This window comes from Typopeltis vanoorti, chromosome 4 (assembly GCF_054136105.1).
Source record: "Typopeltis vanoorti isolate ZY-2024b chromosome 4, IOZ_Tvanoo_1.0, whole genome shotgun sequence".
NCBI lineage: Eukaryota > Metazoa > Arthropoda > Arachnida > Uropygi > Thelyphonidae > Typopeltis > Typopeltis vanoorti.
In genome coordinates, this window is record NC_143552.1 from 87,817,504 (window position 1) to 87,832,037 (window position 14,534).

Genomic DNA, 14,534 nt, shown 5'->3' on the forward strand with positions numbered 1-14,534 from the left:
GCCAGGCTATATCGAGTTTTATAGTGTCCTCTTCATGAAGCATTAGTATATTGTGTTTACTTTTAGGAATCATGTGAAGTCTGGAAACGGTTGGGAGGGTCTTTAATGGAAATAAATACAAAAATAAAATCAATGATATTGCTATTTGGTGGACGAGCACCACCCACCTAACACACCTGAAATATTCGCTCCTGGTCATCTCATTGTATTACCAGGAACATGGGACAGAATGGCTGAGTCAAAGATGATCCACAGCAAAGGAAATGAGGACGAGATTATTGTCTGAATTACCAAGAAGAGAACTGATATTTGCATTGTATTTGGAAGGAGAGCTAGTTAAGGAAATATCAAGAGATTTTGGTAAATTAAGTAGTTATCAAAACATGAACAAACTCTGAGTATCCTTGATAAAACTTAATTGGACGTGTTTATTCCATTATATTGCTCATTCTTTTTAGATGAGAAGATTAATCATTTTTTTTCATAACAAATTCAAAATGTTATGAATTATCCTGTTTAAAATGGCTTTATCATTGTTTGTATAAAAATTATGAAATGGGCACTGTATTTGTTCAACATGATTTGAATAAGTACAGAGAAGTGTTTATATATATTATATAGGAGGTAAATTGAACATTTGATACATTTTGAATATATAATTTATTATGAAACATTAAAACCATGAGATTATGAAATTGCTAGGTGTTTGAAATTGAATAAGGTTTTAATTGAAGAATAATATTTGAATTATTTTTATTACAAAACAAGCACTGGATTTCCAGAAATCATTCATTTCAGTTGCTTGTGTAATTGAAAGTCTGATGTTTTAACACTGTTGTGATGTAAGTTACATGATATCCAATCTCTTCACTTCATTGCCAGAAGTGTGTGTGGGGGGGGGGGGGGGGCTGAAAATAGGTAAAAGTGGAAATAAAGGGCATAAATATGACTAGTTTTCAGGCTTTCTGATGTTAGGTTCAAGTTTGATATTTAAACAAATTGCAAATAATTGACATTAAAGTGATTGATGTTTAACAATCATTACTCAGTTGCTACAGTGACATGAAGGTTATTGTAGCAATTTGTTTTTGAATGTTAAGTTGGAGTTAGATAGGTTAGGTGTCATGTGACTCACATCAGGTACAGCTTCCATATAACTTTACCTTTGGTTAATCATATCCTTGATTGATCAGTTGATTTTCCTGCATGTTCAAGTAATTGAGAATTACTGTGTGTGTGTGTGTGTGTGTGTGTGTGTGTGTGTGTGTGTGTGTGTGTGTGTGTGTGTGTGTGTGTGTGTGTGTGTGTGTGTGTTTAAAATTTTACATATGTGAAGTTAGGTTATATATCAGCTTAGCAATTTTTTTTTCTTTATTTTACAGGAAGATGATGCGTGTTTTATTTGATATTTCTTTGCAATACATTAATGTAAGTAATAATCCAAAAAGCCTTTTGATAGATTGCTAATTATACTGAGATTAATTTGTAAATTGATTTTCTTTCAACTTTTTTAAAATATTTAAATGCTAATTCCAGAATCGATTTTACTTTTAAATCCAGAAGTTTGAGAAATATATAAATTTATTGCACATAATTAGATATAATTTTGTGCATCTATATATGAACAGTTAAATGATATTTGATAACTGTTCTAATTATTAAAATAATTCACTTATCGTTTCCTATTAATAATAGGAAACATCAAGGTTGTTCATGGTGTAAATAAATAAATATATACATGAAATTTGAGCACTTTTAAGATTAAATAGCATGTAATGGAATAATATCTTCTGTTAAGCTTTTATGATCAGTTATTCTTTAGAGTAAACTGATTATGCACAGAAAGTGAAACATAATATTAAGATATGTTGTAGGGGCATCCTTTGTTTTTTAATATGAAAACACTAGCTGCAGTCAGGATGGAAATTTTGAAATAAATTGCTCTAAACTTATGCTCCCATATTTCATCATTTTCAAGTGTTTTTCTCCTAAATCTCCACCAAATGAAATCACAGCATAGGTGCTGAGCTTCTTGAATATTCATGTGCAATCCATAAGTACTTTAAGTGGCTCAAAAAAGTTTCAATTTAGTATTGGCCATGTGCAAGTGCCCATTTTTCTTACCACAAAGCAAAGATGGGCAGCCCAATAACAACAGGGCACTTTGATTCTCACCAGTGCACCCAAATGTGAATAAAAACATTGATACAAAATGCTACAATTGCAGACTAGGCATCACTTATTCACAAAAAAAAAATGTTATGCATGATTTCTGTTATCACTAGTTGCATGCTTGCTGTGCAAAGATAGTCAAATACATACAAACCTTTCTTCTCTCCACTGTGCCTCGTTTCAGCAGAACAACTCCTGAACTTGGGAAGGTGCATCTACAGCTTTGAACAGAGCCTTGACACTATTAGCAAGCCTTTCCCCTGCAAATAACACCAATAAATTCTGTGACCTCATTGCATCAACTTTCACACAGAAACTGCAGACATGCTAAAGAATGATATCATTAAGTTAGCTAGAGAATGTAGTGTTGCCAAGTGACTGCTTCAAACCCACAAACAAAAGAAAAAAAGATCAAGAATGGCCTATGACACACCAACAAGCACATCAGATTTAATAGCACCAATGAACAACAAGTTCAAAGGCACCCCCCCCCCCCCCATCATGCTTACAAGATTGTCAACTATGACAACAGCCAGAAAAAAAAATGGCAATGATGAATGGTGGGATCATTGACTATAAAAACATAATGCTACTGCAGAAATCAGGGGCTTCTATTAGCTAATACGGAAACTAGTATACATGCACTGCACAGGAAATGTGCATGACCCATGAAGCAAACTGCACAGTGCCTTCCAAATCAACAAACATATTTGGTCTCAGTTCCAGCCTCAGTAGTATTCACTTCCATTTCCAGTTTGCAAACCCTATTTACTTTTCCTGACAGAAACTCAAAGTTCTACCCCCCCCTTCAAGCAAACCAGTTGTGCGCTGTTTGACTCTTTTTGACTCAAGAGTTGGCATCTGTATATACATTTGCTTTGATATTGTCAGAGAACATCCAACCTAGAATCGCCTGGCTTTGACCATCTTTGCCTGAAAATCTTACTGCTCTTCTCATTCAAATTCATTTACTGTTTTTGTTGCTCTTCCAATGCCACCAATCACTTTGAACTCTGACTTCCTCTGTTAAATGTTAATTTTCTCCATTCCTGATTTCCTCCTCCCATTGCACAAACCAAGTAGGTGGAGATGTTCAGATATTTGCCATCACTAATGGCCTTACACAATTTGTTCACTTGCTCATCAGAATACCAGATAATCCAAACCACTTCCTAAACACCCTAGATCTCTTTCTCACTAGTGAACTTTTCAAGCACATTGCGAATGTTGTTTGTTCTCTAGGCAATTCAGACCACAATCTAGTGCTTATCTCTTCTCTATGGAGCAGTGCCACTCTATCACATAGCCACTATAAGTTGTTCTGGCATTATAACAATGCCAGTTCAGATGACCTTCCTGACTTCTGTGCCTCATTCCCTTGGTTAGACTATTATTTATAATTCCAACCTAAACATGCATTGAACATATCACCAAAGTAATTCTTACTGGTATTAAAACACATATTCCCCATTCCATCTAAACTAAAGCTCAGTTCTCCAAAAGGTGCATCAAAGCTGTACGAGCAAAGAATCGAGTATACTGGATCTTCCTTTTACCACTTATACCAAAACCTGATGAAAACAAAATTTAAATGCCAGAATAGGAAACAAAAAATACAAAACAAACATAGGTAAATTTGGCAAAGATGCATGTAATCAAAATAGTCACAGATTGCACGATTTTGTCATTTATAATAATATGAGAATAACGAATTCAATGTTTAAACACAAGGAAATACATAAATATACTTGGTCAGCTAGAGAATACAAATCAGTAATTGACTACGTTATCACAAATTTTAAATTAGCGGAGTTAATTTTAGACATTAGAGCATATCGAGGCTTTGAATTAAACTCTGATCATTATATGGTATCAGCAAAAATTCGTTTTAAACCAAAGTGGCTAAAAACACATAGAATTGAAAATTCTTACCAGCCAAAGCTACAAAATTTCTTCATTACAGGATCCTCAAGTTAGACAACAATATCAAAAATGCACAAACTTAAAAACAGAAACCACACATGAATCAAGTGACATAAAAGATGAATGGGAAAATTTGAAACAAATTCTCACAAAAGCAGCAACAGAAACCTTAGGAATAAAGCGCAAATGGATTAGAAAAAGAGGACTACGAGACTGGAACAAAGAAATAGAAAATATAATAAAAACCAAAAAGGACAGTTACCAGAAATGGCTAAATTCCAAAACAATAGAAGCAGAAATAGAGTATAAAAGAAATAGTGCAATTGCAAAACAAGAAGTAAGGAAAAAACATGGAGAAAGATGGAACAATTTCATTACAGAACTAGAAAAGGATTTATTTAAGCCACAACCCAAGAAGATAAACCTATAAAGTAATAAAATACATGAATAAAGAAATAAAAGAAAAGATAAGAATACAAACAATAGATTTAGAAAAATGGGTGACCTATTTCCAAGATCTCTGGACTGATGAGAACAATGAAATAAAATTTTATAAGACAAAGAATGACCTAATAGAAAATATCACAATGTTCGAACTGAAAAATATAATACAGAAGATGAAAAATAGGAAAACACCAGGAGAAGACAATATAAATATAAAACTATACAAAAATGCAGGTGAAAAATTTAATGAAAGATTTCTGAAATTTTTTTAATGTGGTTTGGATGTCCAGAAAAACCCCTAACTCTTGGAAAAGGGCACTGGTTATCCCAATCTATAAAAAAGGAAATAAAGACAATTGCAATAATTATAGGGGAATTAGCCTATTGAATACAGGATATAAAATATATGCAGGAATATTAAAAGAGAAACTAAGCAGAATTGTAGAAGATAAATTACTAGAAGAACAAAATGGTTTCCGAAAAGGCCGATCCTGCATAGATCAAATTTTTACTTTAAAATTATTAATAGAAAAGAGAAGAGAATTTCAAAAAGAAACATACATGGCCTTTATTGATTATGAAAAAGCCTTTGACAAAATTAATAGACAAAAAATGTTTAAAATATTAACTGATTTAAACATACCAAACCAACTTTTACAATCTATTCAAGAATTATATACAGGAAATAAAATAGCAGTTAAATTAGAACACATCGCAGAATGGAAAGATATATCAAGAGGAGTACGACAAGGATGTACCCTCTCACCTCTGCTTTTCAATATATATATAAATGAAATATTAACAATCTGGAAACAGCATAACCCATTTGGTATACAAATGACCCCACAAATGAAGATAGATACACTACTATTTGCAGATGATCAAATAGTATTAGCTACATCAGAAGATGACTTACAAAGATCATTAAAATCATTAAATGATATCTCAAAGCAATATAATATGACAATATCTAAAGAAAAAACAAAAATAACGGCATGCAAAGGAGAAAACCAATAAGAAGTAAAATAGTGATAGATAATAAAATACTAGAACAAGTAAACACTTTCAGATACTTGGGATGTGATCTATCATACGAAGAAGAAAAAGACATGGACACTAAAATATCAAACTTTGTCAAAGTAAATGGCATAATAAATAATATATTTAAGCCATTCCTAGTACAAAACACACTAGAATCAGACTATATAATGTCTTGTCAAAACCAACTCTACTATATGGAAGCGAAACATGGACCATGAAAAGGAAAGATGAAAAACGAATTCAAACAACAGAAATGAAGTTCCTCAGAAAAACAGCTGGATATACCAAGTGGGACCACAAAACAAATGAAGAAATCTTACAATCCCTGAAAATAAAACCAATTAATTACTACATAATACAGTATAAACAAAAATGGCTAGAACATTTAAATCGAATGGACAACAGCAGACTACCAAAAATATTATACAGATACAAAATAAGTGGAAAAAGAAGAATCGGAAGACCAAGAAAGAGATGGCATGAGACCGGAACAGGCCACTTGGCCTAAATTCCATGTTAGGAAGAAGAAGACCAAAACCCGAAACAGCTGCGAGAAAACTACCAATGTATTCAAAAATTATTTCAAATTACCAAAAGCAGGAAACTTGCGTTGTGTCCAAATTGGAGCCAAGCCTTCTGGGATCTTGCCAAAGTAATTGGCTTTTGCCTGGCATTTCTTCCGCCCTTGTTGCACTTAAATGGATCTAGTGCATCATCACCCACAGAAAAAGTCACTTTCCTGGGTTAATACTTTCCCTCAAATGCGCACATAACTGATTTTCATAAATTACCTCCCAACCATCCTAAATTCCCCTCTATGTCCTTTCATCAGAAAGAGATCAGAAGAATCTTGTCCAAATTAGATACCAAAATGTCTCCTGGTCCTGATAATATTCTTCTGATTGTCCTGAACATTTGCACTCTGCAGCTGACTTCTGTCCTCTGTCACTTGTTTATGTCAACTGTGCTTGTTTTGTCAAGTGCAGTCACCATTTTATTCATAATTTATTTGAGCCCTATACACTCCAGAAGATTTTATCAGATTCATCAAGTATTATTTCCATTTTTAAATTTTTATACAGCATTAATCTTTAGCACCATATATAAATTACGCACACATATTGTATATAGTCGAACTTTGTTATAATGAGCACTAGGGGGACTGACAGAATTTCTTCATAACTTTTACTCACTGTGTCAGTGATGAGTTAAATCTACCTCCTATTTTTTTTTTTTTTTTTTAATTCTCAGTAACTCAATAAAAAGATAGATTTAAAAAAAACAAACAGAAGTATTAGAGAGAAAATATATATATAATTACATATCCGGATATTATTTGCGTGAATACACTTGTATAGACTACAATGCACTTAATATTAAACACAATTTATTTGTCCATAATTTGAAAATCATACAGTTAACACAGTTTATTTCTCCGTAATTAAAAATAATACTAATTAATGATAAACAGAATTTCAATTAGTCTTTTTTAAAACTTAATAATGTTATGTCAGTTTTTAAATCAATCCAGCTAGCCATTATTGCATACAGAATCATTGCATCCAAATTGTTTAGCAAATTTTTCTGCTTGAACCTTCAAGATCAGATCATCTTTTGAGAATATACAGCACTTCTTTGTGTAGTGAACCTTTGAAGCAATACTTCATCAATGTTGCTAAGCTTCCACTTTGTAAATTTTTTTTTGTTTGTTTTGGTTATGTTGTTTTCCAGGCCGATATGTAAACATCTTTATTCTTCCACAATGTCAATACTGTTGAAGAGAACAAGAAAATTCCTTGGAGATGTCAGGTAATAATAATAATCTTAAGGAAGAAGACCAGAATGATTCTCTTTGTTGTCTCAGTAGTTATGTGCGAATGCTGGTTTTGTAGCTTTTTTGGTTAAAAAAATATAATTATATAAGTTCTTGTTAGGGTAGTTATGTCACTTGCATAGATGGTTCAGACAGTCTCATCAACATCACATTAAAAACGAGATGTCTTTGGAATATTCTGTTATTTTCATTTTGCAAGAAGAAAGCACAATAAAGATAGCAATTTTTGATTAAATTGCTAATTATAAATGGATGCAGCAGAAAATAGGGAAAAAATTGAGGATATTGAACACACCTCAGTGTGCTATCATAGCAGCAATATGCAGAGCGGGAAAGAACTTCCCAGTGATGGTACTGGACCATTTCATTTTTCACCTATTTTTGTTTTTTATTTGCTGCTCTACTCTGCTCCTCTGGCAATATTTTTTACTCAGCATGACCAGAAGGACATCTGGAAAGTTGGTGGTATGTGTTTGTGTGGTGGTGGGGGGGATCCTTGTGCATGGATGGCCTGAGATGGATCAGTGAACTAGTGGCCTCATCTGCAAGGGTCAGCATTGTTGCAGTAAGTTTCCGTCTTCATGGTCCTAGGAACCTTGGGGAAAAGAGACTTGCTGTGGTGTTGGTATCGCATTTGGGATAACTCTGGTGTTCCACTTCTGTCATTGCTTGTTTTGGGTGGGGAGCCCTGGCACTTTACTCGACCTTTTTTTTTGAGTGTGTGTGTCTGTTAACATAATTCTAAATAGATGCAGCAGAGACAAAATTCTTAAAATGCTCAGTATCCTGGACTGAGTTGAATTTGATGATGCTTGGATATTTCTCCTAAGGAGGAGTGGAACACTGGCTATCTCCAAAAGGAAGAATTGTAAACTAATAAAAAGAAGACTACACAACATTGGAGGCCAGATGAATCCACCAAAAATAAATAACGAAAGAATTCTTACAATTGAATTCTATCAAAACATTGATGACATTAGGGGCCTCTTGCAGAAGTAAAAGCTAGTGTGCTTTTTCCTGCAGGAGACATTTAAAGCCTGTTGAAGATCTTACATTACAGAATGTTACCATTATCTATAAGGATAGGATAGAGAATGGACCTACACACAGTTTCCATCCTTCTAGGCAACCATACCCATTCCACAGTGTTGTACTTAACAAGAAGACAAAGCATTTGCTATCTGCCTCTTGGTAGTACTTCATATTAGTATGTCGTATCTATTTACTGCCTTGTGTAGATATTTCTCAGGATGATCCTGGCCGCATATTGCAGTTGCCATTTCCTATACTTGTAATGCAGGGATTTAAATGGTCAACTCTGGGGAGTACACATAATAACATCAGAGGGATGATTGTAGAGCATATGCTTAATAGTAATGTCTCTCTCACACAGGAAGTCATACCTTGCATTTGTCTACCAGAACATTCACTGCCACTGACTTAACAATTTATTCGCTTTACTCTCTTGTTTAAGTGGGAAAATGACAACTTATACGGCAATGAGTATTTTTCTGGAGTCAATATTTGTCAGAGGAAAATAAGGATAGTTATAGGATATACTGTGAATTATACCAAAAGTTAAGACACTTGAAAAGTATTTAATGTTTGTTAAAAGTGTTCAAGCATTCACGGAATTAAGGTTGTGCAAAAAAAAAATTTATATATATACTGTGTATACTAAATATATTAATACAAAGAATGATACTGCTTTTTTGCAGACTCCCATAAACATATGTCAGCTTTAAGCTGGAGAGTTTTAGCATCATATCTGGTTTCACATTTAGCTGTTTTTTTTTTTTTTTTTTTTTTTTTTTTTTTTTTTTTTTTTTCAGCAAAGAACTGTTGAAGATCCAGCCCCCCCCCCCAGTATATATATATATAGAAATGTTAGTTTATATATATAAAACTAACATTTCACTGAGCAACAAATCATTTATTCAAATTAATTATAATTGCAAAATATGTACATATTTAAATTTCCCTAATTATCATCAATATCAACAGAAACAATGACAAACAATGATTACATTTAAAGTCCTTCAATGTAATCTTATTTAAAATCATCTTGACCCAGCTTTGTAGCTAGCTTCTCCGACTTCTTTTTTATACATTGCACCATTGACGTCATGTACGCTTCTCATCCAGTCATAATGGAAAACCACTGGTTTAGGGCATGTTCATTATCAATATCTTACTTTCATGCTTCCATTTTTGGGATGTTCCCTATTTTTCAAGTTGTTTCAGTTCTTCTCACAGTTTATCTTGCTGTTGTATCAAGCATGTGATTGTAAATTTTGGTGCTTGGTTATTTTAGCCAGACAATAGTGGCTAGTATTGGGTGAATGGCCATTGATTTAGTCTAGTTAGACAATTTTTTCAGCTAATGACAAATCTTTGTGGCATCTTGGTAAGGGTCCAAAATTTTTATAAAAATTAAAATTAAAAACAAAATTATCCAAAAATGGAGCAGTGAAATAGGTAATATTTCACTGACTCAGGTAATACATTGTATAACCTGAGTCAGTAAGAGGAATGATGAGTCGTTTACATTCTGCAGTTTGGCACAGTATAACACCTATGCTCTCCTTGTGCCAGTTATCCTTATACCACTGACCATTTACAAGCGATTATACCTCAGAGGGATAATCTTGAGCTGCAGTCTCTTGTTCCAAATAACTGGTTGCCCCAATTAACCAGATTCTACTGATTTACTAATGAAATTATGTAATGCCCCCCCCCCCCCTCCCTTGAAAACCATGCAGCCCACAATTTCAGAAAGCTGTCTTTAAACCATAATGAAATGCTGAATGCACAGAGCCAAGAAACCTTGGAACAAAGCTTGTGTTCTTCATTGTGGGTGGCCAAGTGATTAGCATATTCACTCCCCATCTAACAGACTGCGGATTTAAATCCCACCATGGACACAGATGTATGTGATTGTCTTTAGGTGATAGAAAAATTTCACTGCACTGTGTGAGACTACTGCCCTGCTTTATTTGAGGCCTGAAGTGTGGCTTTAAAAAGCCTCCATCTTCAGTGTCTAGAGCAGGGGTTTCAGACCAGGTAAAAAAAAATGAATAAAATATACAAATATATTATAAAAAAATTAATAAGAATAGAAAAAACATCTTAGCTCACCCATGATTCTAATTGTACTATGAGCAACCTTTCATGGGTAGAGTGAAAGGTTGCTCATAGTACATAAAATATCTGAGCATAAAAAGTTTTTTATAACCAGATCAGCTAACTCCAAAGAAGTCTGGATGAAATCTGGGAAACGAAGGAGGACAGATATACCACTTACCCACCCACCCACTTTGAATCTTCAACCAAAAATTGATGTACAGTTGCTGAGCCAAAAGGTACACTGCAGATGTGCATAGGGAATATTTTGACAAAACATCAACAGTATCTTTTTATCTCCCAAATTTCTGGCCTTAAAAAGCAAAATGCTAAAACATCTTCACTTTAAAAGTTTGCTTCAGTGTCATCTAACCTCACTAGGACCAGATGACATCTGTTATGAAATGGTTAAATCATCTCTTGCTGTCTTCCATGGATCGACTGTCCTACCTTTTAAACAGAATTTTTTTAGCATGGATTTCTAGATTCTTAGTGAAGAGCAGTTGTTATTGCCTTTCCAAAGCCAGGAAGGATCCAGAAACTCCAACAGATTACTATACAGTATCTCTGACTAGCTGTCTATGTAAGATGTTGGAGAAAATGGTTTTCTTGTCTACAGTTTCTGGAGAGTAACAACGTTTCCACGTGCATTACATTAATGACCATATATCACAGTGCTATCAATGTGATACTTGGCTTGTAATCTATTTATCCCAAAATGCATAACTTTATATTTCTCAACATTAAACTGACATCCATTAGGTTTTGCCCATACTGACATCCTATTTAAATTGTCCTACAAGCCCTTCACATCGCCTTGATTAACTATTACTCTACCTAATTTCTCATCATCAGCAAACAACTGAATATTTCCTTTCAGGTTATTTCCTATATAATTTATGTACAAATTAAACTGCAATGGTCTCAGCACTGAACCTTGTGGCACACAACTAGTCACCTGTTTTCACCTCGATTCTGCCCCCTCCATGTACCACTTTTTGATATCTGTCCAGCAGCCACCTTTTTATCCACTTGACCAGTGTCATATCCATCCCTATTTGTTCTAATTTGCATAACAGAATTCCATGTGGTATTCTGTCAAATGCCTCTGCAAAATCATCGTGTAGTCATTTCCTTTATCCACTCAGTTGTTACTCTATTATAAAAAGTTTGTAAATTACTAAGGCATGACCGACCTTAACAAAGCGATGTTGACCCTCATACAGTATCATATTTTTATCTACCCATTCTTGAATTCTTTTTTACCAATTTTTCTAGTACTTTTACCAGAGATACTGATTAGTCTATAATTTCCTACTGCAGTCTTAGAACTTCCCTTATGCAAAGAAATTATTTTGCCCTCTTTCCACCCCCCTTAGAACTCTATCAGAGCTCAGGTTTATATTAAAGAGCCTAGTCAAAGGCATTGCCAGTTCCCTTGCACATTCTTGCAAAACCCTAGCTGATATCCTATCTAATCTCACAGCTGTATTTACATTGAGATTCTGCAATATCTTAAGAACCCAATTCATCCACATCTGTTCCCACGTTAGTGTCTGTCACATAGGTTAAAGCAGTAACCTCACTAAGATGATGTATTCTTGCAAAGTGGTGTCACTTAGTAACTCAACTGTTTTTACCCACTTCTGTCTCCTCATGACCATCATCATCACTCATTAAGATTAATCTTCCATAGTCATTCTTCCACTAATTTGCCACATTACAAAAGAACTCTTTGGGATTTCCTTTGACTTACTTGACTACATTCTTCTTATAATCTGATTTTGTCTTCCTTTCATGCTGTCACCTTTCTTGCCTGAGTCTTGTACTGTTCATGAGTTTGCTGGTTACCTTTCTCTTTATATGTCCTCCACAGCATTTTCTTCTTCTGCAGCTCATGCTTAATGATATTACTCATCCATCTAATCTTGAGTGCTGCAGCACTCAAGATTAGATGGATGATTAGTTTACAATTTGCTATAACAATCAGCCCTTGGAATACAATTTAATACTGCTTCCTCTAGATAACCCTTAACTATATCCCATGCACTACTAACATCCTTACCCTGCCATGTTACAAATTTAAGCTTTATCCTAAGCATGTCATAATCAACTGCCTTGTAGTTCCACAAATACCCCTTCTTGATAGAATATTCCTCATGTTTTACAGTCTCCCAGTCAAGACCACATGGTCACTTTCACCAGTTAGAGGTGATGTTGTCACCTTAATTATGGATAGCTCTTCTGATCCTATGACCAGGTCCAATACTCTCTCCCACTCCCTAGTTCCCTCCATCACATGTTAGCTTAAGTAATTATCTTTTTTGCAGGTAATACTAAACCCTTTATATTCAATCCCTGTAACTACATCATCTGCTGTTAGTCAAGTCTTATTAATGCCTATAACGCTTGGCAAGGTTGCACTAACCAATAAATTCTATTTCCTTCCTGCCATGTGATCTTTCTTCCTTCCAGTCTGTATCTCCATAGTTGAAGTCCCCAATAATAATCACTCGACCTGTATACTCATTGTACTAATTTGGCGATGCATGTCTTCCGGATCATCCGTGGAACTCCCTGGCATATAGCAACAACCAACTGTATATTTTGCATTATTGGTCTTAATCTCAGACCAGATTGCTTCAAATGAACAGCTACCCTGCCATTTCTCTCCTATTCTTTTTGGCTGCAATCCATCTACTATCGTTAGCATTACTTCCCCCCCCCCCATCCTGTCTTCTCTATCTTCCCTGAAAATACTAAACCCTTTATATTCAATCCCTGTAACTACATCATCTGCTGTTAGCCAAGTCTTACTAATGCCTATAATGCTTGGTGAGGTGCACTAACCAATGCCAAAAACTCCTCCCTCTTGTTCCTGATACTTCTGCCATTAGTATATAGAAATGGCAGCATCCCTTTATTCCCCCATCCACCCACCCACCTTTACTTTCTGAATTGCCTACCCTATTCAATATTTTTGCTTGAGAGACTAGATTCCTCACTTGGTCATTCTCACACTCATTCACTCACTTCATGGGTACTTTCACACAAACGCACTTGCTTCTACCCTAATTGCTTAAGTTTCCCTGAATTTGTACTTCAGCATGCTCGGTGAACAAAGCTCTCTCCAGACACCTAACACCAAAACCATTTAGTTGCAGTCCAGCATTGTATAAATCCTTCTTTCCATCAAACAGAAAACAGAGACCACTGATCCACAAATTCTAAATTGTTCCTTTTGCACAATATATGTATAGACTCATTGGCTATTAATGCCCTCTTCCTCAGATTGTTTTTAAGATAGCATGGTAGGAGACTTACATTCTTCATCTTCTCACTCCTCAGTTTGCCTCTTCTAACAACTTCTTTACATCTTCCCTCATAGAATACTTTTCACCTCTCAAATCATTTGTACGAACCAAGACTGTCGTTTCCTTTAAGTTACCTTTTTGTATCCAGATGGCATGGCTAATATCATGAATTTTTGCCCCTTGGAAACACAATTTTGTCACGCTTTCATTACGTACTCCCCAATCTTGAGTCCCCATACATAATGTTCTCCTTAATAACATCATTTGTTGTGTTCTTGTCACCTAACAGACACTCACTTTTGAAACATTTAATGCATCCTCTATCTCCAGTTCCAATTTTCTTCCACATATTCTTTAATTTTCTTGGCAAATACATTTCATACACACTTCACTGAATAAAATCCCACAAATTGCTAGACCATGTGGTCTTTGCCACCATTCTTTGTTACGTTGGTGCATTGCTGACAATATCACAATAAAAATGTTATAAAGATACTGAATGCTCTAAAAACATGAAAATCTACACTAATACACTATAATACATTAAATTTCTAAGGAAAAAAACACAATAAAACAGATAAAAAAATCACTAATTTTTCACTAGTGCTAATTTACATTCCCACTCACAACCTCGAACCAATCATCAAATCAATCACCAAATGCTTCTAAACACACTCCCATCT

At 34.6% G+C, this 14,534-nt stretch overlaps 1 protein-coding gene across 1 annotated transcript in view; it reads left to right on the forward strand.

Annotated features, from left to right (window-relative positions):
- Positions 1-14,534, forward strand: part of LOC150107480 (YTH domain-containing family protein 1-like) — a 171,688-nt gene that overhangs the window by 141,478 nt on the left and 15,676 nt on the right. The window contains exon 5 of the mRNA XM_090391892.1: positions 1,383-1,428. Within this exon, the coding sequence (XP_090248018.1) occupies positions 1,383-1,406 (24 nt within the window). The 3' untranslated portion in view covers positions 1,407-1,428. The remainder of the gene's footprint in view (positions 1-1,382; positions 1,429-14,534) is intronic.